Here is a 26,635-nt window from a genome sequence, read left to right as displayed (position 1 = left end):
TAACAAGGGGGAATTTCATTTTTAGGTGCTTCACAGTGAGAGCAGGGGTGGAGGGATGACTGGCAGACTAACTTGTCCTTTTCTCCTCCTGCACCTCCTCCTTAGGAGTTCTCATTCCTGCCTGGCCTGAAACATTATGACATATTTGATAGAGGACAAAACACATTTCACTTTTTAAAACTTTTTTTTTCCTTTCTGAGAGAGAGACAACCTTCATAGTAAAACTTAGAGGAAAAAAGCTCGAATTGAAGTCATTTGACAACCAACTTGGCTTACAAGAAGTGAACAATGGCCTCTTTGCAGACTGAGTTGCTAAATTCTGCCTGGAAGCACGGACATAATGGTTTCCTGCACCTGCTTACTCACGTGTTCACCAACTACTTTCCCCCTATCTAATTATAAAAACGAGGAGGCCAGTAATAACATCTTTTTTAAGTCACTGGAGAGCTGAACTCAGCTTTCAGTTCAGATGGCTTCAGTTCCTTCTCTCTCTCTCTCTCTCCTGCCTTCAGCACCTTTTTACTCCCCTACATTCACCAGACGGTCCGTAACATCATGCGCAGCCACCCAAGCTGTGAGTCCTCAGTAGTGCAGGGAGATGAGCTTCCACATCCATCTATGAAACAATGGACTCTGGTTCCTTTGGCGCCCATTCTCTCTTCTGAACTTACTGCCAAAGAGCAAATCCTTTACCTGGCTCTAGTGGAAATTAACATGCCCAAGTGCCTGGGCCATCGTGTCCCCAGACATGCAACCAGGAATATTCAAGATGAACCAAACATAGGAAAGAAGCTCTCATCAGTCCACGTACTGGGTCCTTCCTAAATAAGGTATGTCAACAGATTGTATTATCCGTCCTGCAGTGCGTTCTTCAAAAATGACAATCTGCAGAAGAGAGGGATATATAAAGCTCCTTCATACAAAGGCTGATTTACTTTAAATATTTTTAGGACGAAAAGGCATACGATCACAGCAGGGGAAGGAAGCATCATTTAAAGAGATCAATCAATGTAAGTCTGAACAGTAACTGTGATTCTTCTTCAGCACCACATGATGCAGAAAATGAACCAGCATCAAATCAGGTTTGTCTTGATTTTGAACTTGATGCAGTGCTTTGAAGTTTAGCTGCCAGCCTTGTCACGTCTTAATGGTTGTCAGAGCCATAGTCAGCTTCAGAGCAGCAACCTTCCCTAATTTTCACAGATCTTAGGAGATAACAGTCTCCTTCCTCTCTATTGCGCTGGTTTTCAGCTAGAGATAGGCAATTAATGTATTGTATATGTCAAGCTCTTTGGGACATGACTGACAGCAGGATCTTTAATAATACAAACAAGCAAAGAGAAATCCCACCAAAGCCTCTCACCTCATTGCTCCCTTTCCATAACCAGGGGCCAGGAAGGTAGAGTGTTTCCTGAGGTCCAATTTTCCAGTAGCGGCCCAGGTTCTGACCATTGACAAACACAACTCCTTTTTCCCAGCCCTAGAATCGAGACAGTACACAGAATTACTGATGCAGCTGTATTGCCTAGTTAATATCCCCACAGGAAACAAAGGCTGCTTTCACACTTGCATTCTTTCAGGCCACTTTCTGCAGGTTTTCTGCTTGCTTTCCCTGTGCAACTCCCTGAAGCCATGAACATTTAAGTAAGCCCTATTGAACAGGAGTTATCCTCAATGTACTAATTAAAAGGATAAAGCTTTCCAAAATGTGCAATTCGTGCTTCATGCTTGTACCGGAAACTTCATCCTTTTGAACAGACATATCTTTATTTCTTCCCAAGCATAGAATATCTCCCCTCACATATTTCCCAGGTGACAGAAATACTGTATTGCTACCGACTAGCATAATTTACAACAAAGCATAAATGGAAAAGTGAGCAGTACAGTAATGATTGGCACAAACCTTGGCTCTAAGGGAGTGAAATCAGAGGAGGAAGTTTAATAATACTTAATATCTCATCTTAAGTTGTATGCAAGAGCAGCAGTCTTCCACAGAAGGAAGATGTGAAGGCTAACTCTCATGCCATGTCTACAAAGAAGGGACTCTCTCCATACCACAGTGAGGGCGCAGGGATAAAACTAGTGCCTCCTTTATTTTTTGTGCCCATTACTCCTCTGCAACTAGAAAAGAAATGGCATTTGTATGTCAATAAAAGAGACTAACTGTTCATTAGCAGCTCTGCAAGGCCAGTATTGCACATCTTTTCTCATCAGGACCACTACAGACTGAACAGAATTACCTGCCAGCTTGAGAAGACTTCTACACCCTCGAAATATTTCTCTTTCTCCAAGATTAGACTACAAACCTACAGACTACAAACCAGAGCTCAGTCACAGTTATTACACAAGTGTCTCTCTAACCAGCTTTTTAAAAATCTTCATCAAGAAAAAATAGGAAGGAAAGAAAAACAGGACTTGCCTGTAGCTTCAAGAAAGTGTCCTGTGGCTGATGCTCTATCCACAGCCTTCCACGAAAAAAAGCCGGACCAACAAAGTAATCTGGGACTGCACTCCATCCAGCAATATGTCGCAAGCTGTAAGAGAATGACCAAGCACAGCAGGGAAGCACCAGGCAGCACTGAGAGATACAACACTGGTCTCAAGATCATTTCAAACCGCTGCTTACAATTGCGGATGGATGTTGTTACAACAAGGTTGCTATTTCTTTGCATGCCTGAAATGTCAAACAGTTGCTTTCTGGTGGTAGGGCCTAAAGGTAATACTCTTCATGCTGCAAAGGGATGAAGTGTTTATCTCCTGTAAATATTCAAGGCAAGCACCAGCTGATCCCTCCACTTAAGATAAGTGTACTGGTGGTACATGTCTCAGTCTTCGTTATCCTATGCTTGCCACATCACTGATAGGCCAATTTCTGGTACAAGAAAAGGATATATGGGGTATCATGATCTCTAATACTTTACAGCAATGTAAAAAAATCTCTGCTTCATGTTGGTTGCTGAAGTGTCCATCCTCCTTCAGGTATGACAGTGCCATGGAGCAAGCTTTAAATGCATATGGCTTGCAGAGGCTAAAGGAAAACCTGCAGAACTGATAGGATTCAAAACAGATATTCCTGCCCATGTTCCTATCGAGAAACATGAACACATCTTGCAAGTTTGCAGTAATTAGGGGCAATCTGGCATTATTTCTTACCTGTGGCAACAATTTGGGAGTAGGGGACAGACAGAAGAGAAAATAAGGAGTGTAGAAGTCCCGCAGAAGCCTTGAGCTTCTCTCAGAACATGTTCCTTCTGACCCTTACGAAGTGCATCTCTTGGACTTGGGGAAGTTGTTGATCCAGTGCAGCTTGACTTGCTACTGAATTATTCAACTAAAAGCCTACGATGGTTCCTTTCACAATACCATGCGCTCCATCCTCCTACACAGTGACTGTAAGCTGATTGTGTTTCATTGCTACTGGTCAATTGCCAGTAACTCACTGCAGTGTTGACTAATCTTGCTTTTGTTTGGACATGGCAGTTCACTTGCTTTAATGTTCCTCATTGGAAATATTCTTCTAAAACCCTGCGTCAAAGGTTATGCGAGTTCTCTCATCAATAAGAATCCTTCAAGTAGCCCCCCAGCACCTGTTAAGATTGTTCTTAGAAATTTCAAAATGTAGACTTTTTTTCCTTTTAAAAGCCATTTCAGTTTAACATGGCCTTTCTCTCCTTCCTACACAAAATGCGGGAGCTGTGATATCTTGGGGGATGCACATGTGTTACTTTCTGGTATTAACAACATAACTGAAAAGAGTCTCTCTGGATCGTGGCCAGAGTCCATAGGGCATCTGTTGCCTTAAACGTTTGCTAAGGTTTTCTTTATCTATTAACAGAGGCTCCTTGACTGACCCCTGCTAGATTTCCTTTTCAGTCTTTCTTGAATTAAAGCAAAAGAACTTAAAAGAGAGGAAGCCATCTGGACTTGTTAATGTGCTATTAGTAGCTTCCTAGAATTAATCCATCCCTTGCGAGTTTGAATTACTAAATATATCAGCCATATTGCTAATTTCAAGAAAGACACAAACTTCTCCAACATGTGGGTGTGTTGGGACCCACCCCTTTCAGTAAGCCATGCCTTTACCTACCTGATCTAACCCTGCGGTACCCGCTGTGAGGAAGTCATTAAATCCTCCACAGTGGGAATACATTTCACCCCTAAATAATGGATAAAGTGGCACCATTTTCTGCACTATTTTGGGAAAAGGTATCCACAAGGAACTTAGTGCAAAAATCCACCTACCTACTTTTACCTCGTGTTGCCTTTCTGAAACATTTAACTGCTACCTATTAGCTTTGGTACTGCTGGTTAACAGTTGGTTTCAAATGAGGAAGAAAAAAATTTTAAATCCCACAAACCTTTTCATGAAGCCAGCTTTCATCTCCAAACTGTAAATCTTGAAGTTCCTCAAGGGGGTTTTATTCAAGAAGACGTCACCAATTAAGCCTGCAAGAGCAATGGGGGTAATGAAGAGCTGAAAAACAGCTAAAGCTGATAGATTTTCCTATTTCAATGCAAGGAACAGCAGGAGATGGAAAGCAGCCACATTCTGCAATGGAATTAGAGTCCATATGGTCCCATTGCTCATCCAGATTGAGTGGGGAACATTACTATACTTTGGCCTCTCCACTCTCTTCTTTGCTTCAACTCACCAAGCCATTAAACACCCTCCAAGCAGAAAACATTGTTGGCACACGCAGCAGATGGGGTTTTGTTGTTATTGTTGTTTTTTAGTTAGCTGTCCATGTATAGATTTTTTTAAAGCAGTAGATCAGTTACTTCTCTAATAGGCACAGCAAAATATAACATGGGCAAGCACTTATGTCCAGTGCTGATCCACTGCTTTTCACACCTTAAGAAGTAATTTACCTTTAGCACTCTCTTGTTAGATAAAGTTATTCTCCATGTAGTAGGCAAAGCCTTGGTTCTAATCCAGCCTCCCAATTACAGGACTGCAGTTGAGACTGCCTAAGCAGCACAGAGGCTTTATGCACCTCTTCTGCAGTAATATAAAATCAGTACAGTCACGTGCCTAACTCCTTTAGTCTATTTTGTACAGTTTTTGCATACAGTTCCCCCCTAAAATAGAATCCCGGGGTTTTGACCTCTTCCAGCTCCACAATTGTGTGCGATAGATGAACATTTTAGTAAACTCTGCTCAACAGGATGCAATTCATTCCTCCTGATGCTGTGTGAGTTTTCAAATGTTGTGATCCTCCAATATCAAACCCCCAAGGGAAAACACAGATTAAAAAAGGTATTTTCCTTCTCTCCTTGTGAAGTAACATGCTCAGAGAGAAAGGGTACCCTACCATCACCTAGTACATCTAGAAGAGAATAAGATTCATTGATGGCCTTGGGGTTAGTGGTACCCTGTATAAAATAAGAAGCCTTAATGCAGGCCATCAAGCAGCCACCACTTTTCATGCACAATCACTCCAGACAGGGGTGATGAACTGTGTTTTTTAGCAAGTTCCCTCTGTCATACTGTTTCCCACCGACTCCCAGATGGTAGTCTTGGCTAGCACTACGATAGCTGTTTTGGGTCTTCAGTTTGGTTCTGTGTAAAGCACACAAGAAAGACAGTTCTACAGTGTTTAAACTCAGAAATTATCTAGAACAGTTTGAGAACAAAGAACTTAACTTACCTTTCCTCTGTTCATTCAGTGCCAGGCCATAATTGACACGACCGCGGTTCTCTACCAAGAGTCTTAGCTGCCTGAATCCCTGTAAAAAGGTTGGAAAAAAAAAAAGGAAGAGCATCAGCTGGACCAGTGCACAGCATGTGCTGTATCAGCCATAATGCTTGGTTAACAGAGGTCAGTAGAGGTGTTTAAGAGGGGAGGTGGCACCGATACCCTTGGCAGTTGCAATTTACCTGTTTACTTTAAAGTTCTGGATTATGTGACAGAACAGTGTCCCCATATCTTTCAGCTACTGCAAATAGTTATGCCACTGAGGAACTCTCAGCCTTTTCATCAAAGTTTTCTTTTTTTTCTGTTGCATTTTTAAGTTCCATTTCGATATCACCCACAGAGCCAGAAATGGAGTTTGACATAGTGCAGTCTTATGTCATATAGCTCTCCCACAAGTCACAAGAACAACTGGTATATCCACCCACTCACCTACTCCCAGGAGCCACGCACAGCTCTGTTGACATACGTTCAATCAATATACTAGTCTTATTGCCAGCTTCTGCCAGGCCAAGACTACTCCCAGAGCTAAAGAGAGACATTCCCCCTCATTTCATTTGAGACCCAAAAGGTGCAAAAGCCCCTAAACCCCCTTAAAACCTGCTCTGTGCTAAGGAAGATGAAGCCTACACAAACTTAATCTGCACAAACAGGGTACCGGTACTCGATGTCTACAGTTGTAGGTGTGGCAGGAAGGCTGGCAAATTTTAGGCAGCAAGGACTATAATGACTTGAATTTTTTCCATGGACAAGTATTCAAAAACCACTTCTCGATCACAGATACTAACTTGGCAGTGAAATCACGCTGTATTTCACTACTGAGATAGTGTCTAATTAGGATATAACAACCATTCCCTGTGTCAGGCTACCATACCAGCTAGTTAAATGGATTAGGTGGGAGTTGCCTTCTTGAGAGCTATGCCTCTTTAGCAGTCTTGGTTCTGTTATCCACATGCTATCGCTGTGAGCAATCTCCAATTAGTTACCTGTCCTTCAGGAAGGGAGAGCTCCACTGTGTTGTAGTCCAGCTCACCAACATACATGGTGTTAACAAACACCTGCAGAACAGAGCACAAGAGAGGAGAGCAACTTCTCATCGATTACACTATAATCATGTGTTGCATAGGTTACTGAAGTATTTGGGGAGGAAATTGTCTCTACTTGAAACTAGAACTCAGCGTCCATAACTGTGTCACTGATTCAGTCTAGGTGGGAAAAACAAAACAATTACAATATTTCTCAGAACATTCAATATTCTGATGTTTAAAGATATTACAAGTTTTAGTAGACTGGAACCTCAAGCTGATTTACAAATGATAAGGATTGGGGCTTAGCTGAGAACTGAAAAGAGAAAATCACACTTCTAATCTAAAACTTCACATTTTCCTTCATGGTTGACCCATTTCCTGCCTAGCTGCCAAGACCAAAGCATTTACATCTGGCTGAAGTTAGTCACAGTTGCCCTACGCTCCTTACCTGTGCTCGGTCACGGACATGGTCCCTTGAATGCAGATGTCCACCACCAAATATGACAGTCTCGTAGAGCACATATCCATACGACTGCCCACTGCTATCATTTAGATGCAGGTTCTCCATGTTAATAGGAGACTCTGACTTAATGGGCTGCGAAAGAGAAACAAATTTAACAGCAAAAGTGGCCTATCAGCATGGACAGGCCACATAGAGGCAATTTATTTAAGATAGGTGTTCCACTCTGCGACAGGTTACATTTACTCTGTAAGCCTCCAGAGGTCTGTTCCAACCTGAATTACCTTATGACTCTATGAAAGCTACAGCAATGAAGACAAGGTACCAGAAAAGGGAGCCAAGGACTTGCAAAACTGGAATTCCAAGAGAACAGAAGTAGCAGTAAAAAAGGTGAGATAAAAGATTTGACTCCTTTGCATATCCTTGACAAAACATTCCCCAACCTTATCCTCATGGGATAAGAAGCCAGCGCACAATTGCCTTTTCCACCTAAGAGGTGATGCCTTGTAGTACTGCGATGCATTCAAATTGGTAGAACTACCTGTAAAAGAGATGGTAACACATCCCAGAGAGAGATATACTGATGCAACAGGATTGCACCATATGACGCCTTGCTTTCAATCATGGGAGGGAGAGGAAGCGGCTGGCCTGCGATGCAAAAAGAAAGAGAAAGATGGAACAACTATTTCAGAAGCAAAAAGACAACACAGATTTAAAGCCCCTCCAGACCTCCTTTGGTCCTCCCTCCCATCTTTTGGAAAAAGCACCCAGCCAGTCAACAAACCAGGGTCACAGGGCTCCAGCAGAAGGGCCAGCTTAAATAAGTCTCTGATTTAACACGGTAGGTAGAACAGTATTTTGGTTCTTGGATTTATAATTACCAATGATCATGCTGAAGAGTTGTCGGAGCTTGAAAAATTTGGATGTATAGTCTCCAGCCTCTGTCAGCACAGCGTCGTAATCTGAAAAAGCAGCACATACATTTTAAAAAACATACAGCACTTCTGGGACAGCCTTCGTGTATACCGTCAGCAAAGAAGAAAAAGCCCAAAATGTGTCAGCACAGCGTCGTAATCTGAAAAAGAAGCACATACATTTTAAAAAACATACAGCAGTTCTGGGACAGCCTTCGTGTATACTGTCACCAAAGAAGAAAAAGCCCAAAACGCAGTTTTCTTGGCACTCTCTATATTATGGAAACCTGTACACTTTCATCTGTGTGACTGTAGCTAGACAACCATAGGGTTGCTTAATTTGGAGAAGAGCCACTCACCGAGAAGCAACATACTTTTAGAGATCTAATTTGCACGTATTCAGAATTTCACACAGGATAAAGTCTACAAGTAACAATTTTAATAAAGGGCTGTTGGGATGAAAAGAGCTTTACGGTACAATTTGACTTGGTAAAATTAAAAAACAGAACTGTATCTTGGATCAACTTTTCCCTAGAAAGAATAGCCAGCACGGAGATAACATGATGCAAAGTCATTATCTGCAATTTCTATTCCCTGTTCAGAATGAGGGGATCCTCCACACCCTGGAACGGGTCTGGAAGCAGGAAACACCTAGGCCCCCTTTTAGACAGGCATTTGCTTCTGAGCTATGTTCCAACTCGTCTCTCCATGACAAAGTGGTTGTACTGATCATTTCTCAATGCTTCTCTCAACTGTAACCAGCCCAAAAGGGTAGTCTGAGCTGCACTCTCACAACAGGTGCATGGGCAAGGCAGTGAAAGAAAACTCACCATAACTGGTGACATCTGACTTGTATTCATCAGCCTCCAAAGCACCGTTCATGAAGCCAAAGTTGGTGCCTCCGTGAAACATGTAGAGATTGATGGATGCTCCTAATTTGAGGATGCTTGCTACAGTATTCACCATTTCTGTAAAGGAAGGGCAGTGCCAGGAAGGTGACAGACCAAGAAGCTAGGCTAACACTCTTCCAGTAATTCAAAGTAGACACAAACATTCTGGTCCTTGTCAGTCAGTCACGCCTGTGTAATTACAGCGATTTGTATGGTGATTTGTATTTTGCCCTCAGTAAGGGCAGCACATCTACTGACATATCGGGACATATTAACACATTCAAATACACCTCTCCTATAGGTGAAAAAGGGTAAAGCTCATGTACTTGAGCAGGAATTTTGCTTTTAAGCAGAAGAGTTGTAAGGACTACTCAATCAGACTTCTAAATTCAACACACTAATGACCCAATTACAAAGACAATTGCAGGAAGATGACAGAGTCATTAAAATAGTCTTATAGAGCTCTATTTTCACTGTACTTTAGATGCCCTGGAGGTTCTGGGGTGGTTGTTTGTTGTTTTTTTTTTAGTACTAGTCTTCTTTCCTAATGAGCTTTTACACTAGAAAAAAACTGATACTTTTCAAAGGTGCTATACTTGCAAGAGGCTAAAGTTCACCATATTCCCACAAAAGGTAAAACAATCCTCTCATAATGAGGAGTGTTTATTCACTAGACAAGTAATGCCATTATGATGGAGGTTTCACAAAACTTGTGACATTTCTACAAAATACAAATAAAGTCTTCACAGGATTTAGATTAGCTCAGGAGGTGAAATAGATGATTTAAATCATTGGGCTGCATTTTTCAAATCAACCTAGAGCAGCACCAGGCCTTAGGACACACTGACACTAATACCTTAAGATGTTTGGCTCTCTGTACACCCCATAAGAATCCCTCTCTGAGAAATAAAAAGAAAAAAATATTTTTTTTAAAAAGAGCTGCTGTTTACTAAGACTACTGAAGAAAATCCAAGGCACAGCAATATGACCCACTCACTGAGAGGTTATTCCTTTACAAAGACTCACACAAAGCAAAGGTTACAGCAGGACAAAAAATTTTAAAAAGTTGTATGTCGTTTTTCCGTGACTGTTTGCCGAGCAATAAACCCTGCTATCTACAAGAACGGTATATGGTGCTCACCGTCTGCATCAAAGACATAGTGAGGGCCCCCCCAGTTATCAAACCATCCAGTCCAATACTCCATCACCATCTTTGGCTGATCTCTCTGTATCAAAACAAAAACAAAGAGTTAAAATGGAGACAGTGCAGTCTTGCACTCAACCCCTATTTTCTAGAGAAGCATCGTTCAAATGCAGTTTGGCGACATGGGTTACAAGAGTGTTTTCTTCTCAAGTTGGCATAAAAAAAAGCAGCTAAGGAGCTCTGAACAAGTGAGGAACAAGATGCTGTGGGCCAGCAATGCCCAGAACTGGCAAGCAAAGCAGAGAAGTACTCTGCTAGGCAGAAAGCAAAAACCGCAGCACACAATGAGGTGATACCACACAGTTCTGGATACTGTTGTTTGGTAGAGCTGTAGCAAAAAGACAGACCAACTGTCACCGTGCAGCTTCTGCTAGAAATACACATTTATAAATGTCTGCTTATCAGCTACGCCACTGCCAGCTGAGAGTTTGCAGGTGCACTGCAGCCACTGCTTGCCAAGGTAGGAACAGCAGACCTTAGCGGCTTAATGCCTTTTTAATGCCGCATATGGTGTTGGCAGGAAAGAATTAGCCTTTGCCGGAATTAGGTCTTCATTAAAAAGGCTCTGCACACAAAGCAATTGCTTCCCATTTGTCAGCGCTTGCCAGCTCCCTTAGCTCCTGCAGAATTCCACCCGGCCCCATCACACCGGACAGGGCAACATGTGCTCAGCCTGGCTGGCACTCCCTCCTCACGGTATTTATTTCTAGTCAAGGCAATTTTGCCCTTTATCTGATAGGGGCTTTATCTGATGCCACACAAAATGGCCAAGGTAAGTGGCATTAAAGAAACTCATGTTTCATTAGGAGAAAACAACTGCAGGTGCCTGTAGTAATCTAATTGTCCCAGGTTCAGACCAGCTCGTGGAAATATGTTTAACCAATCCATCCCCAGTAAAGTAGTCAAAGAAGGAGTTTTATCACCCTTTAGAATAAAAGACCACAACAAGGAGAAGATAACACAGCTTCATAAGCCTTACAAATATGAATGACAGGCTTCCTGTCTTGTAATTAGTAAGTGTGGCAAAGGAGGAGCTGCTTTTATTGGGCCATGTTGCATTTGTGCATTCAGTTGGTGGGGAAGGTGCCACCCTTCTGTTCATTTGCAGGGACTGGGGAATTTTGTAAGACCTAAAGAAGGCGAAAGCACATGCGGCACAGCCTCTTTTGCCTGCACAGGAAAAGAAAACAAATGAAGGTGGTAGGATTCAATGTTCAGCATGCCAACAGCAAGGTTTCCTTTCACAGTGCAGGCAAAAGCCAAGGGAAGAGATCAGAAGAGAATCGATCACGGCCAGGGGCAGATGTCAGTTGTTCACATCTTTCCAGGCTGACATTTGGAGCAAGCAGAGCAACAGGGAAAGAAGAGGACAAAGGATGCAAAGAGAGAGAGAACCTGTCACTAAAAACCAAAACTTGTTACTCCCTCACTACTCCCTCATCACACAATCAAGATACTTTTTTTGCATCAAGTGTTCATCAGGGAATTCCCTACCGCTGATTCACACCTCTGACAGCGCAGGGGGTTAAAGATGCTTAAGTGACACATGAAATTTGAATGCTTTTCTGCAGTAAGCACTGTTAAATGCCAGGTAGGCTAGGCTGCAGAGAAGGCAGGAAGAGCCTGGAACTGCACTGGGTGGAAGGTGTTTTGTGAAGTTACAGTGGAAACATATCTGAAATCAAAATGTTCCTCTGATCAGTTCTGCTGCAGGTCCTAGCAGAAATAGGACCAAATGCCTAGTGGAGCCAATACTCTCTTCTGCACAGCATGCCATTTCTACAACTTCACCTATCTACACTGAATATGAGGCACGGGAGATGACTGAAACACCCATCACAGTGTACCCTGAAAGAACTGCAGTAGATCAGCACCCAGCATTTGAAGACTACGGTTTTCAAACATGCTCTTGACAGCATCCGCAGCATCAGGGTAAAAGCATTTGGGAAAAAGACGATTGAACTTCAACACAGAGGTCTGTCAACTGCAAAGTAGGATGCTACTGGGTATCAACACTTGAAAGTGTGAAGAAATCTAACCCCTAATGGCTAAACACAGGCCACAGGGCACAGCTGAATGGAAAGCCTTTAAGAAGGTGCTGGATAACAGCATACTTAAAACCTCCTTCGCTTTCCAGAGAAATCATCATATGTATTTTCACCGATTCCAAAAGGATTTGGCCTAATGAGAAGGAAGCCCAAACATTTGTTCAAAAAAAGCCCAAAACCAACACACAAAACCAAAATGGACTCTCAGTGCTTCATTTCTAATGCTGTCCTGGAAAATCTAGATGAAAAAAGTTTTTCTACATCTTACCTGTACTGTGTCCAGATATTTCAGTATCCCAGGTTCCAGTTTCTGAAAGTTAACAGTGGCCAGTGCTATTGGGGAAAAGAAAAAGGTTTTATTAATTTAGACATGTATGAAATACCTAGGGAACTGTCTCCTTAGGCATCAGCCCAGCACAAGCTCAGGGAGAACTGGAACATCTTCTGAACCACCGATACAACCTCCTCAGAAATTTCCCATCAAAGTCTTCACTTAGCATGCAGAATCTAACTGGACCGCAGCACACAGCGGAATACTTCCAGGCCATCTTTTTAGCTCTAACATTCAGAGATACTAGAAAGAGAGAGCATCAGAGCAGCTCATGGGGTGTCACGAGCTTTAATTAGAGGCTGTAAAGCACTTGGAGATCCTCAGATAAAAGGCACCACGTAAAGGCAAACTTATTATTAGAAAGTCATATCTGGATGCCACACTGATCTCCCAGGCTTTAGCTGCAGGAATCACTACCCATGCAATATCTTACAGCTTGTCATGTCTGTGGGGGTGGGTGACAGAAATCACAGTACAAGTGAACCAGATAGAAATTGTAATTGGAAGACTTCTCTGTGCTTCTGCCCTGTGCAGCATGGGGGAACCAGCAACTAGTTTGTGTGTGCTGCGTGTATCGCAAAAGTCGCCGCACGATCTTCAAGCGCTGGAGTGGGAAGATGCATCTGCAGGAGCTGATGCGTTAGAAGATGCTAATCTGGTAACAGTGTCCCAGCCCCTAGTACACTTTTGAACCATTTTCATACTTTTCTAGCCCTCGGTCACACTGATGATATTTCTCTCAAGAAACTTTGAAAATGCAGGAGCTATGATATGAAAACATAGGAGCAATTATATGATTCTGTATTAAAAATTGACTGCTCGCAAGAGAGCTGGTATCAAATCCAGCCCCAGTTGTGTCAGACAGAGCACTTCAAACAGAATATTTACAGAAGCAAAAGCTCACTTCTCACTATTTATACCTTGATTTTAATAGGCTGATCTATGTAGTGTGCTGAGCTGAAGAATTTGGCACAGGCAAACATGGTGGGAGAACAAAATAAAATGTGGATTTAGCATTGATGTAATATATTAGTTGGCAATCCTGAAGGCAAACATGGCTCAGTTCTGCTTTTCATGCTGATTAACAGCACACCATTGAAAATGGTGTACAGGTGTGGAGAACCAGTCCCCAAAGCCGTATTCATACTTTCCACGGTAGGTAGTTTTCGCATGCACACAGCTTTCCACCATGGTGCTTCAGCCATGGCCTGGAGGGAAACCAGAGTTTTTATTTTGTCACCCAGTGGCTCCCAGAAGGGCTGTACCAGGTCAGATCAGAGCCACCCAGCTTGGGATTCTTGCCACTGACTGTGCCCGTGAAGGGAGGAGGATTGCAGGAGCTGCACAGGCACTCTGAGAGTGAGCGAGACTTTTTTCTCTACAGCATGGGACATCCCACTATACCTGTGAGCATGAAAGGACCCACGACAACTAAAGCTTTCCTCCTCATCCCCTGAAAATGTGCTGCAACCACTGAATAAGGGCTACAATGCTGCACTCTGAGGTCCTTCTACAACAGAGAGTTTTCTCTGCAGAGCACCAGACCGACTGCTCCTGGTGTTAACAGGAACCTACAAATGCTTCTTGGAAAGAAATCAGTACACCACTGATGAACGGAATAAACAAAATCACAGAATCATCACATTAGTTTTCAACTCCAGTAGGGAGTCTTCTCTCTATTTTCTTATGCATCTCTACAGTGGATTTTGTTCTCTCTCCTTTAGTGCTTTCATAACCAACTTGCTGCTAATCTGCTCTGAGCCCTAGTTATTCCACGCATCTGACTAGTTGACATGTTGACTCTAATGAGCAGATTGTTATGACATCTAAGAGGTAAATTGGTATCAAAGAGCTCTCAGCATGCAACACGCTGGAAAAGACAACTCCAAACAAGAATGAGCTCTAAGGCAATAAACATTCCCACAGAAGATGGTGAGGGCTAGACCGGGATTTCCACACCAGCCCTTCTGCACGTCAGCTCTCTGGCAGGGAGAGAGTGACTCGATGTGGTCAAGGCTGAAAGCTGCTGCACACCAAAAAAAATACCATTGAGAAGACCAGTGTACCAGTGAAGGCCCGTGGACTCCTGAGTTATTGAATTTGTCCCTCTCATATTGTCACATAAAAACAAGAGGAGGAAAAAAGGAGGGAAAAGTCTTCCCCTTTAATCATCTCCATGCCTGAGATTAGAAAATTAACAGTATTTACGACTGAGTGATGACAGGAGCACTCACAGACTGCACCCTGCAAACACTTCATTCAGGGAAGCAATTACTATTCAGGCATGCAACTGGCAGCAACACAGGAGAGATGAGAGGCCAAGTACATAGTAAATCTCAGCTGAACTGGATCGGAAAATCAGTACTGCACTATGCCCCAAACAGTCAGATTTAGGGCACAGTGAAACTCAAACAGCTGTACATCCATTTCTTCACAGTGAAAAGCAGGAGGGGTGCTAAGCAGCATTTTTAAACACTTAATAGAATTACACTTTTTAAAAGCGAAAGGGAAAATGGGTATCTTTTTGCATTATGCACACCTGATACCCCCCTTTACTTACCTACCAAAGGCTGTACACCCCAGACCAAGCTCGCTGAGAAGACAGGGCTGCCCCGCAACCTACTGCTAAACTTACAGAATGTTAGATTTCAGAATCAAGGTTCTGATGGACTTTTTTTCCTCTCTTTTTAATTGCAAGGCAGGTATCTTAAGAATAAGTTATTACTATTAGTAACTGCTGAGGTACTTGTTTAATACATATTGAAATGAAGCAATAAGAGGTAGTATTTTCAGCTTTTTAATCTGGTGGATCAAGAAATGCTAGGTGCTGCCACCTCTTGACTAACCTCTTTGGGAAGTACAGATGCCCAATACTAGACAGAAGGCAGCAAGGTATTTAGCCTGCACACACCTAATGTCCTTGAAAGCACAGAGGCTCCCTGCCCATAGAGCAGTCCTGCTATCACTGTGTTACACCTTATGCTGAAAAAAACACTCCAAACCCTTCCGGGAAGGGAGTGGGTTTGTTCTGTGCGTATACCATCCAGCTAAGGGGGTCCCTCCTCTGTGGCTGAAGCTCCTACCACAAACAGAATACAGTTAATGGGTGCAGCTTAGCAAATGAAGCGTACAGCTCTCATTCAAAGGTTACGTTTCATTAGCTGCCCCAGACAAAGAACATAGACTTACCTTGCTCTCCTACGAGCACATACCTCCTTCCACTAAGCCAAATGACAGCCCGTTCTTGTTGTCTGAGGTCATTAACAGTTCCACAATCCCTCTGTTTAACAGGGCCTAAATTAAAAAGAGGAAAAGCCATTGTGTTAACAGCCTGAGTTTAGTATTTGTCAGGTTATTAAAGCATTAAAGCACATTACCACCTTCTCTGGGGATAGCTTGAAACTGGTAGTGGCATCTCCCATTCCTCCTGAAGCTTCCCTGCCTGCTTTTTCCAGCTTAAAGACAACTGAAAAATCTCATTTTGTTTTAGAAAGCTGGATCGGTTTCTCACTGATGCATCAAACTTCAGGATTTTATCTTCTTCTGAGATCAGTTTAATAATAAACAGCTTCACTGCTTTCCATCAAAAGAGAGCTTCAGGTGGAAGAGAAAAAGAAAAGCAGCTCACCCTTCCTGACTGTCTAGCAACGGAAACTGAAAGGAGGAAATAGCTGGTTTGCCAGTGAATGCCATCACAGGACAGCTCAGGTACCTATGTTCTTGAACAGTCAAGTCTAAATGAATTTACTGCTTCTTCAATATCGCAGCACTGTATGAAATAGCACACAAAAATGCATATGCACACACAAGGTTCTTCCCATTAGGACTGTTCTCTTACAGTTATTTTTTCACAGAACAGTGGCTGATGTTTGAAGGAGAGAATAGGAAATCCCAGTTGCAAATGAACCCCTCTTTTCACTGTACCTGCATTGGAAGACACTTCCTCAGCTTCAAGGAGCTCTGAAAGCAAGTCTTCAGTCTCTTAATTCTAAATTACTAACTGTAAAATGGTGATAAAGACACATCAGCTCACACAGGAGTTACCCGTGTCATGCGCACCAACTCGTTAATGTCTGCTCTGTGTTTAAAGAAACCTTTGCATATTGCACAAGCCTGCACACCCTGTGCACGAAGAGTAGACTTCAGCATTACACACAGTCTACATTAGAGAAGCGTTACAGCACAGAGCTTAAAGACAAACCCAGTTCAGACTTAAGACAACCTGGTTAGTTTATCAACCTGTCATCACTAAATTGATACCTGAACAGATGCTGGTATCTGACAAACTTCAGCTACTGAGGGAACCAGAATTTCTAGCGAATTTTGTTAAGATAATTCTTTGAGCACTGCATTAATATTAAGTTTCTTCCCCTCCTTTTGAATATAAGTGCAAAATGGAGAAACAGCAGAGAGCTGGCACAAATTGAAATGCATTACAGGATTTCAGGGTGCAGCAGAGAAACCAGGAATAGAAACAGCGTCTGAGGCAGACACAGGTGTGTGCTCAGCTAATCCCAGCTCATGTACTGTGTGGGGAGGGAGGTGTCAATACACCCTTTCATGGCCTTCATCTGTTGGAAGGAAAAGGTACTGCACTCAAAAGAGCAAGGTAAGGACAGGGGTTTCAGGTTTTGTGTGAGTTGTGTGGTTTTTTTAATGAGTATATTAATTCCAGGAAGATTGCAACATTGTCATATATGCTAGAATCAGATGTGAATTAATCAACTTGCCACATTCAAAGCTCAAGGCCCAAACCAGAACAAAGACTAGGAGCTCCACCTCACATTAAATCCCACTCCAACCAAAAAGGAAGCCCTGCAAATCCTGCTTTCCCACATTTTCATCTTTAACCACTATAATATACTTCCTCAGATGTAAGTTGCACGCAACACCAGAATATAACGAAACAGCACTGCAAAAATACACCCACAGGCCTGGCAAGGAAATCTGTTCCGACAAGTCCGTGAAACATCACCAGCTCTTTCATCACTGAGATACAGAAAGGCAAGCACCGCGTCGGCACGCTGTTCAGACACAGCAGAGTCTCCATGCCCCATTTGTTTGGGCTCTGAAAGCCATTTGCTTATATGCTTGCCACTGCTGGGACACAGGGAGGGAAACTATGTAGATATAACAGACAATTTTGACATTATTGGTTCAGATCAGCAATTAACTCTTTAACTTGTTCGTATTTACACTTCATGTTTAACCTTCTAAGCAATGTTACATCACTCCACGAGATGGAGCGCAGGAGCAGGCACCACTTGAAGCAGATTAGGACTCCTGCCACGCTATTTATTTGGTTGAAGAGCCTCTGTATACCTTGAACAATAGGACAACCCAAGCCAGAGCTAACCTCAGGGTGCTCAGGGCGAAGCTGGGGTACCCAAAGGGTTTCAAGAAGGATCTGATAATGCTATAGCAGAAGAGCAGGGAACATAAAATTTATAGCGTATACCCACCACTGGATGGGTGCCCTCTCTCATGTGCAGCAACACTTTTAAGCATTCAGTGAGAAGAAATTAAACAACGAACCTTGTAAGACATACTGCAGATCTTGTTAACTGTCTGCCTTGCAATTGTACTGGGGGCAAACAAACAGGTCAGACTCATGTTAGATCCACTAGGATAACCTGGCCTCCTTGGGCACTGGCCAACTCTTTATCATTCAGTTCAGAGGCAGAAGCCAGGGCAGAGCCTAGTCTCTGTTTGACAAGGGTAAGGGAGGCATTAAGCAAATTCACCTGCCTGATGCTGAGCTCCAGGTTTCACAAGTTTAGGAGTGTGCTGGTGGCTTGTTCACATAAACCTTCCTCCTGGGAAAGCCAACAGAGACAAAGAGAAACCTTTCTCTAATGTCATCTAAGAGAAGCAAAAAAGGATCAGCAGGAGACAGGAGACCTTCTTCTAGGCCAGCTATGTATTAAAGATACTCTCCCATTTCCCTATCACCCTCTCCTCTGGAAGACATAAGAACACAGGCTTGACAGTATTGAGAGGGTCATATGCCATCTCTTCCACTCCAGGAAGAAACACCAAGGGAAACGCAGCTGGATTATGCACTGATGCTTTCAAGGGTTTCTGAAGCCGTGCTCAAAAGTTATTCAGAAGAAAGAAAATACTATAAGGAAGGTGGTTTATGAGAAAGATTCACTACAGAAACAAGTAAATGTGCCAACATTACCATTTTAACATAGGTCATGTAGTTTGGGTCTTTGGCGTAGGAACCATATTCATTCTCCACTTGCACTGCAATGATGGGACCTCCTTTCTTGTACTGTTGAGAACAAAAGGGAGCAGTTGTTCATCACGATTTCTAATCAGAGGGATGAAAATCACAGTAGCACTGGCTTGCAGGAGAGATGCATGAGTCTCAGATGGACTCAGCTCCACCCCCCTCTCATCCTCCCAAAGTCTATGCATAACCAAACAGCTAGATCTGGAGAGCTGACACAGAGAACTACAGTCCGTACTGGTTCCTAAAGCGAAGCTGGTAGATTTGTTATTGCTTCAACCTGCTGCCATTACACACAGCTCATGCTTATCTGTGCAGACAGTCCCCACTTGTGGACAGAGAGGGTAACGGATTGTACTTGCCTGAAGAGGGACAACAATAGGCATTAGATGATCAAAATAGGCATCCACAGCTTCTGTGAAGCCCTTGTACGTTGTCCTCAGTTGCATCTCTGGGTCTTGCAGTAGCCAACTATGAGAAAAGCAGCAAACGGAATCTATTAGAGTCTCCTGTCCGGTCAAGGCTGACAGAGGTAACACCACCCACCAACATCCAGTCACGTTTGGGTGCAGGTATGGACAACATCGTGAGTCAACGAATGACACCACGCGAGGCTATCTACCACTCACACTTCTAAATGAGTCCAGACTGCAACTGCCAAGCTGTTCCCCTTCTTCTTGTTCTGTATTTTGGGTCTAAGCTCATTTCATTAACTTTCCCAATAAGATTTCAGGGGTTAAACTTACCACTCTAAAGGTAACTCTGGAATTCCCTGCATCCCCAAGGGCACTCTACAACCAAGTGCTCCCTCATAAAACCCCAATCATTGCTCAAAACAAAGCTTCGGGTAATTGTTCCCATGGTTTCTACTGCTGATTTACAAGACTGAGTTCGCTGGTTTGGGGTTAACACAGAAAAGGGCAATTTGTTTAAGAGCAGAACAATATAGTGCTATAACAATTTCAGCAGAGTGAGCTTGTACCTTCCTTGTCTCTGCAAAAGGAGGCATTAACTCATAGTGCTTCCAGAGGTCTGAAAGACTCAACTCCTGTATGCTATATGTAGCTCAGTCAGCTTACAAAATCATTGCCTCTTAAATCTGTAGAATGAGAATAGTACTGTTGCTTTTTATCAGAATCTTTTATTTGTGATGAGGCAACAACTGACAATATACGCACTTCTCATAACCTAAGGCAGAGTTAGCTACTGCCTGTGGTCACAAGGAGCCACGCTCTTGTGGGTAAGTCCCTGACACACCTTTGCAGCACTGCACCTGAACTCTCTGATGCCAAAGGCAGGGATTCTGAAAAATGAAAAGTTTAAAAGAAATAATCCCCAAATTTTGTCAAGTGTCTCCACTGAGGTTTATGCTCTGTGAAGGTAAGGAAAACAAGTGGTATGTAACCTGGCACTGGTTCCACTGGGATCTAGTAACCAGGCAAGTCTCAATGCTGACGTATTCAACTCGGCTCTCAAAGCCTCTTACCAACAAGCTGTGTGCATTAGAAGAAAATGAAGGAGGAGGTTGGAAAAGTTATGGGTCGTTATTACTGCCAGCCATATAGTACATATGTTCCAGCTGGACTTTTAAAATGGACCTGAGATGAAGCAAATTCTTACATCAAGCTGCAAATACGACTAGTCATATTATACAGATAGTAAAGTTGCAACAGCAATAGAAGATGGATTTCCCCAATTCTGTTTTCTTGCTGTAACCATTATGCCATAACACAATTATTATTTTAAAGAATAACTGCTAAAAAAAAGATTCTGGTTCCACACTTACTGCCTGCACTGCTTAGGACAGCTCAATAACATAATGGGTCTTCACCTGCTTTGGGAACACGGGAAATAAATATTCCCATCTAACAGCCAGTCATTCTAAATCTTTGAAGGAGGCTCAGCTGTATGACCAGGTTTGGGTTTTTTTCTCCCACAGTTCGAAATGCTTGCCTCTGTGGAACTATTTACACACTTACCTGGGCAGACCACCAAGGTCCCATTCGGAGCAGATATAAGGGCCAGGACGCAGAATCACCCACAGTCCATTTTTAGCTGCCAGTGAAAGGAAGGCCCTGGAGATCCAGACAGTGTAATTATTACCTGACTGCAGAATCCCTACTCCATGCACTCCTAATACACCAATCACCATGAAATTTAGGTACCAGAAGAGAACTGCTTGATGAAGCAACTATACTGGATTGGTACTAAACCTGTAAGTTCTCAGGACTCCAGAAAGCAGCAGAAGGAATGAGAGTCTCCATTGCCTGACCAAGCTAAAGGCTTCGCTTCAGAAGCTGGAAATGACATCTTCATCCAGAACCAACACACACCCCCTCCCCTCAAAACAGGGGTATTTAATAATAGAGCCGTCTGTACCACATACTCTAGATCCAGGTTTCGACTGAAGTCAAACTTCCCTCTTTCTTGTTCATGAAGGTTCCACGGCACGTACCTGAAATGCAGAGTTAGGGCAGTGGAGGTGAATGGCTGAAAAGGGCATTGCATTTGTGAAGCACAGAAAAAAACTACGCACTCCCTTTGCTAATCAGTAACAGATCCAGAGATTACTGCATGTACACATTACAAGTGTCTATTTACAGCGTATTTGTGCCTTTCTTTCATTTTTCTGACAAGTCCTTACTTTGCTGCACTCTTTTCCTGTACTCTGCAATATCTGAGTTTCTCAAGACTGTCAAATGTGGTCTCTCTCTAAGTGTATCTTTCATTCTCCAAACCAGAGCAATTTCTAAATCACAGCCACGCTGAATGGCCGTTTCAGAGCCTGATCCTTCCTCATCGGGTCAGCATTAAGGCGGCACTTTCCCAGTATGTCTGATAGACATCTGTTCCAGTTGGTATTTGAGGACACTGCAGTGTGTGATGGTTAAAGAAAACCTGAGTCCCCACTACTCTTTTCTGTGTCTTTTCTCGTAATAACAAGTACAAAAAGACATGGTTATGGCCCACTGGCACTAACGTCAAAGTCCCACCAGCTACCGTGGGAGAGGGGAGAGGCTGCAAGGTATGTGTGACAGAGCCTAGGGAGTGAGGACACTTACGTCGTGAGGGTGTTTAAGCCACACGCTTTCATCTTAAGCATGCGGTCTTCCCAGTATTCCCTGGGGACTCGGAAATAGTGCATTGAACCTCCAAATATGCGGAAAGGCATGCCTTCCAGGAGGAACTGTGAGTTTTCTGTCTGCAGGCCTAGGGTCCTCCCCCATAACCGCAGAGGGATCAGCTCACTCCAGTTAAACCTAGAAGAGAAAGAGAGACATATGAGAATCCAGTCTCTAGTAAAGAAATCTGTGCTTATCATAAAGAAATCTGTCCCCCTAAAAAAGGCTGCTCATTTCACTGAACCTGGCAGGATGAGCTTTGACCTTTCTACTTCATAAGTAAACCATGCTCTTTCCAATATAGAGCATATAGATTTTTCAGAAGGCTACAAAACAGATGGAAAATCTGCCCAAGATGTGTATTTAATATTCATTTCGCTAGCAGCTTCCACCCTGAATGCCCCAAGCCACTCTGCCATGAAATGTGGCACCGCTCAGGCACAGATCATGAAACTAACCTGCTGAAAATACAGGATGGAAAAGTTTTCACTCACAATACTAGCAAACAATTTCATAACTTATGAAATTTAAGATCTCCTGGTTTTGCAGTTGGATGACACATGCTGGGTGACTTCCAGATCCTTGTGCCAACAGCGGCTGCATCTCAGTATTGCTACCGTGAATGTCTTGTGGTCTCTGACACCTTCCAACTCAATGCAACGAAAAAATAAAGCCCCCTCACCTGTTCACTGTGAAGGGAGAACCTCTTCCTTAATTTAAAGAACCTCCCCTGGATTATATTGATCACTCAGGAAAGACTAAGTCAGCTGTCATCACAAACTTACCTCTGCCCACATCACTGCTTGTATTAACTCCTTAACAAGTTATTTGCCAAAAGAACCGGAGCAAAGGAGATACCAGGTTCCACAGTGCTTACCAGCTTGAGGATTCACGTTATCACAGCTCCATTCCAGGCAGTTCCTGCATGCAAGAAACTACTTCCTACTGCCTTACGTGGCTCCCCAGTTCATTTTGGCTGAACCAAGGCAAGACGTTATCACCTAGTCCAGATCCAAAGCAGTCACACTGCCTCCATCAGACCACCCCAGTTCCACAACTCTGAATACACAAAAGAGTTAGACAACAGCAGCTTGTTCCTCTGAGACGTTTTTTACAGCCAGATGCGAGGAACAAATTCCCGTTTCAAGAAAGCAAGAGTGACCCACGCATTTGAGAGAAATGTCACATTCAGGGAAGAAGGAAATACCTACGCCTCTGAATGTTTTCTAGACTACGTGTAGAGCGGGTATTAGCAGAGGGTGAGGACTTCTCAGAACTCGCGGCTGACAGCGATTGCTAACCAGGAGCCTGCAGCGATTACCTGTCCTCCGACACAAGACAAGGAGATTACAGGGGAACTAAATCTAAGGCTTCCAGGGTACTGCACGGGCTGGCTGACAAGCACAGAGAGTACCTGTGTAGCACAGCATTCTCACAGGGCTCTGACACAACCGGCAGCAGGCACGGGTAATACCTGGAAAAGGAAGTCTAGATTAGATATTCACTGCCTTCAGTCAACGAGCACTCACCTAGATTTATTGTCAAACCATTTGCAAAAAATAGTGCCGAGCAAGGAGATCGTAACATATCCCATTCAGAAGGCGGTGCAGTAATAGTAGAGCTTTTACGAAGGTAGCACGGCTCAAAGTAGGACAAATAAGCACAAAATACCTAACTGTCATATTTAAAAGGTGGCTGCCTGAGTAGGAACAGGATCAAAAATGCTCATCTACAGAAGAAACCAGGTACAGCCAGAGAATGATGACATGAGGCTAGGAAATGATGGCATTGCTCCCAAGGAATTACTGTGAATTTTACCGGCAGGGGAGGTGGTTCTCAATCCACACACAGGATATCCTACGGCTACCTACCCCTCTATTCTGCTAGAACTACATCTCACACAGATTGCAACTTTTGACAATCAGATCCTGAAACTGCAGCTATATCTACTTCTATTGCTTAGCGGCAAGCCCGAGGCGGAAGGCTGAAAGGACCCTGGAGACACAAAACTCCAGTTTTTAAAGATTAGGTTGGAAAATACCCAAGTTTCCAATTTGTTTCTGAGCTAGGTAAAGCCCCGAATTACCCCTGCACAGAACAGTACTGCTAACTGCCACTGGTGCCAGAATGAAGGCTGTACTCAGGAAGCATACATAGCCAGATAAAAATAAACAAATCACTTAAGCTCATCTTCTTAATCCTGGGCATAACTTAGTTGGCAAGTTTCCATCAAGTTTCCTACCTTAATACTCCCCAGCTCCATCGTTTTTTCTCAACAAGAAGGACTGCTAGGAAGCTCACAGGCTCCCAATATTTTCAACATTTTCTCCTGGATATCCTGAAAGCCGCCTCTCTCACTGGGATCTACTCAAGTGACTTCTGAAAAAAACTTCTGTGACTCAGCAGAGCTTCATCCTGTTACCCTGAGCTGGATTTCCACAGCTCAAAGCCCACCTGGGCTCTGTGCTTCCTCTTGAGAGCAATGCATAGCTTCCAGTAGATTATTTTTTTTCCACACTTCTATAATGACAGCCCAGGTTGCAAAGAACCTTTTTTTGTCTTCACTAAAGGGTACTGGCCTACTTTGTTCCTCAGTAGCCACTTCTTCCCTGCTTCAGGTAAGTCGCTTTTTTTGCAAAAAAAAGAGCGTTAAGAGTACTAAGTTCCCCCTGAACAGAAGCTTCGAAATTGTGTTGGACTAGTTAGAAAAAGCCAACGGAAAAGAATGCAAAGAACCTTTTTTTGTCTTCACTAAAGGGTACTGGCCTACTTTGTTCCTCAGTAGCCACTTCTTCCCTGCTTCAGGTAAGTCGCTTTTTTTGCAAAAAAAAAAAAGAGCGTTAAGAGTACCAAGTTCCCCCAGAACAGAAGCTTCGAAATTGTGTTGGACAAGTTAGTCCTTAATGAAACAATCTGTCTTTATAAGCCAAAAGTTGAAGTGCAAAACACTCCAAGCGGAATAGGAAAGTTGCAGTTAACTGCTAAACCAGACAGCCGTGCTAAGGCATTCATGCCTATAAACCAAAAACCTAGCTGAAGTCCTCTCTGCATGAGATAAGAGATTTAGCTTTGGTATTGGTCTACCACGTACCCACAACAGTTGGGTGAAAAAGCCAAAGGAAAAGAAAAAGAAAGTCAAAACAAGGGAAAAAGCATGGAGACCATTAACTTGCTTTGCCAATACTAAAGGACGCGCTTCAGAAGACAAGGGACTTTACAGTTAATCCCTAAGCTCTACTTAGACCTGCCTCAGAGGGCTTTGCTGTTTATTCTGGGCTTCCTCTGGCCAGAGAAAAGTGAAAGCTTTGAGTTGCCCTCACTCACAACTGCCTGTCTTGCAGCAACCGTGGCGCTGGGTCGGTCAGACGAACCCTGGGCGCACACTCAACATGGCTGGGATAATGACCACTGCATTTTGTAGCACAGTTTGTTCTCAGATGAGCTGGGCCACAGAGAAAAACCCTGGGTACCAACGGATACGGGGTTTTATAGATGCTCTCTTACAGGAGAAAGACTTCGATGCTTTTATCAGGTATCGGTTTGCAATAATCCTCTGCTAAGAACGTATGTGACTAGCTATAAAAGAATTTTGCTTCTAATTATGCAAAGATTTATCAAGGCTTTTCTACAGCTTTGAGGATCAGGTAACTTCCTACTATGAATTTAAGAGCCCATTATAAAATATCCAAGTTATAAAAAGGATCTGAGTGGTAATAAATAATGACATCTTCCCTTGCCTGAATATTATCTCCTGCATTTTGCTGTCAGGGACTGAAGAGCTTCTGTCACTCGGCACGGAGAAGCTACTGTGCAGACATACACCTCTGGCCATACCACCAGCCACGCTCATCGTCCAGGAAAGAGCATCGCCCCCAAAATGAACACGATCTAAACCACACGGCGTTAAGCTAGAACCTTGAATAACTTCTTGTTGCTACAGGTGGGCTACAGAGGAACGGCTGTTGGCCTGGAGCACACAAACGGGACCAGAAAAAGAAAGTTATGAGGGTGCTGAGAGGAGAAGTGGACCCCACCGCAGGCTGCAGCCCAGGTTCTCCCGGTCCCACACTGCTCCATCCGCGCTGCCACCCACAATGCGGGGACACGGAACGGAAAGAACCAGACCCAGAACAGGCTGGAGCAAGAGGGAAACAACGCTTCGGTGTGAGCGCGTGAGAGACACCCGTGGAGGCTTCAGAGATGGGTTAGATCTGACGGAGCGTTTGGTTTGCGAACGTGCATCATCCATCAGAGCTGTGATGATGTAAAGCCTTACGAGAGCCGAGGGCTGCAGGGATAGCTTTAGCCTCACGTAGAATATGGTTTATAGCACTGGCAATTGGTCTTTCCTTACCCATTACTTTTTATGACAGACAAGAAGTTGTGATTTTTACGAATAACATTCATTTAAAGCTTTTAAATCATTTCTGCGCGGAGGTAGCATTACTCTCTCCAGTCCCTCCCACGCTCCCGTCCTGCTGGAGGAATGCTCTCTGTCCATGACTGATGGGGAGCGGTGAGCTTTCTTCCCCTGTGCATTCTGATAAGAAAAAAATGTTTTGATTTTATCGAGCCTGGGTCGCCATAAATTAATTTTCCAGGCAGCGAGAGGGAAGCACGGAGCTAATTATCGTCCTCCCCTTAACAGAGCCTCCGATTTCCACTCCAGCGCAGTTGCTCTCAACACCAAACACGAGTCACGGCGGCAGG

General features: G+C 43.5%; 1 protein-coding gene across 1 annotated transcript; it reads right to left on the bottom strand.

Annotated features, from left to right (window-relative positions):
* Positions 1-635: 635 nt before the first annotated feature.
* Positions 636-23,399, bottom strand: GLB1L2 (galactosidase, beta 1-like 2; the record flags this gene model as incomplete). Its single annotated transcript, XM_009694607.1, has 19 exons — positions 636-885; positions 1,364-1,480; positions 2,420-2,534; positions 4,359-4,446; positions 5,649-5,727; positions 6,680-6,751; positions 7,170-7,316; positions 7,723-7,829; positions 8,063-8,143; positions 8,926-9,063; positions 10,127-10,211; positions 12,506-12,570; positions 15,781-15,862; positions 18,753-18,845; positions 19,166-19,274; positions 20,783-20,878; positions 21,190-21,258; positions 21,866-22,063; positions 23,340-23,399. Coding segments are annotated over 19 exons (1,888 nt in total), but the record flags the coding sequence as incomplete, so codon positions are not given.
* Positions 23,400-26,635: the final 3,236 nt, after the last annotated feature.

Source organism: Cariama cristata, unplaced genomic scaffold (genome assembly GCF_000690535.1).
Source record: "Cariama cristata isolate BGI_N322 unplaced genomic scaffold, ASM69053v1 scaffold9962, whole genome shotgun sequence".
Classification (NCBI taxonomy): domain Eukaryota; kingdom Metazoa; phylum Chordata; class Aves; order Cariamiformes; family Cariamidae; genus Cariama; species Cariama cristata.
Note: the sequence above shows the minus strand (reverse complement) of the source record. Positions and strands in the feature narration are given on the sequence as shown.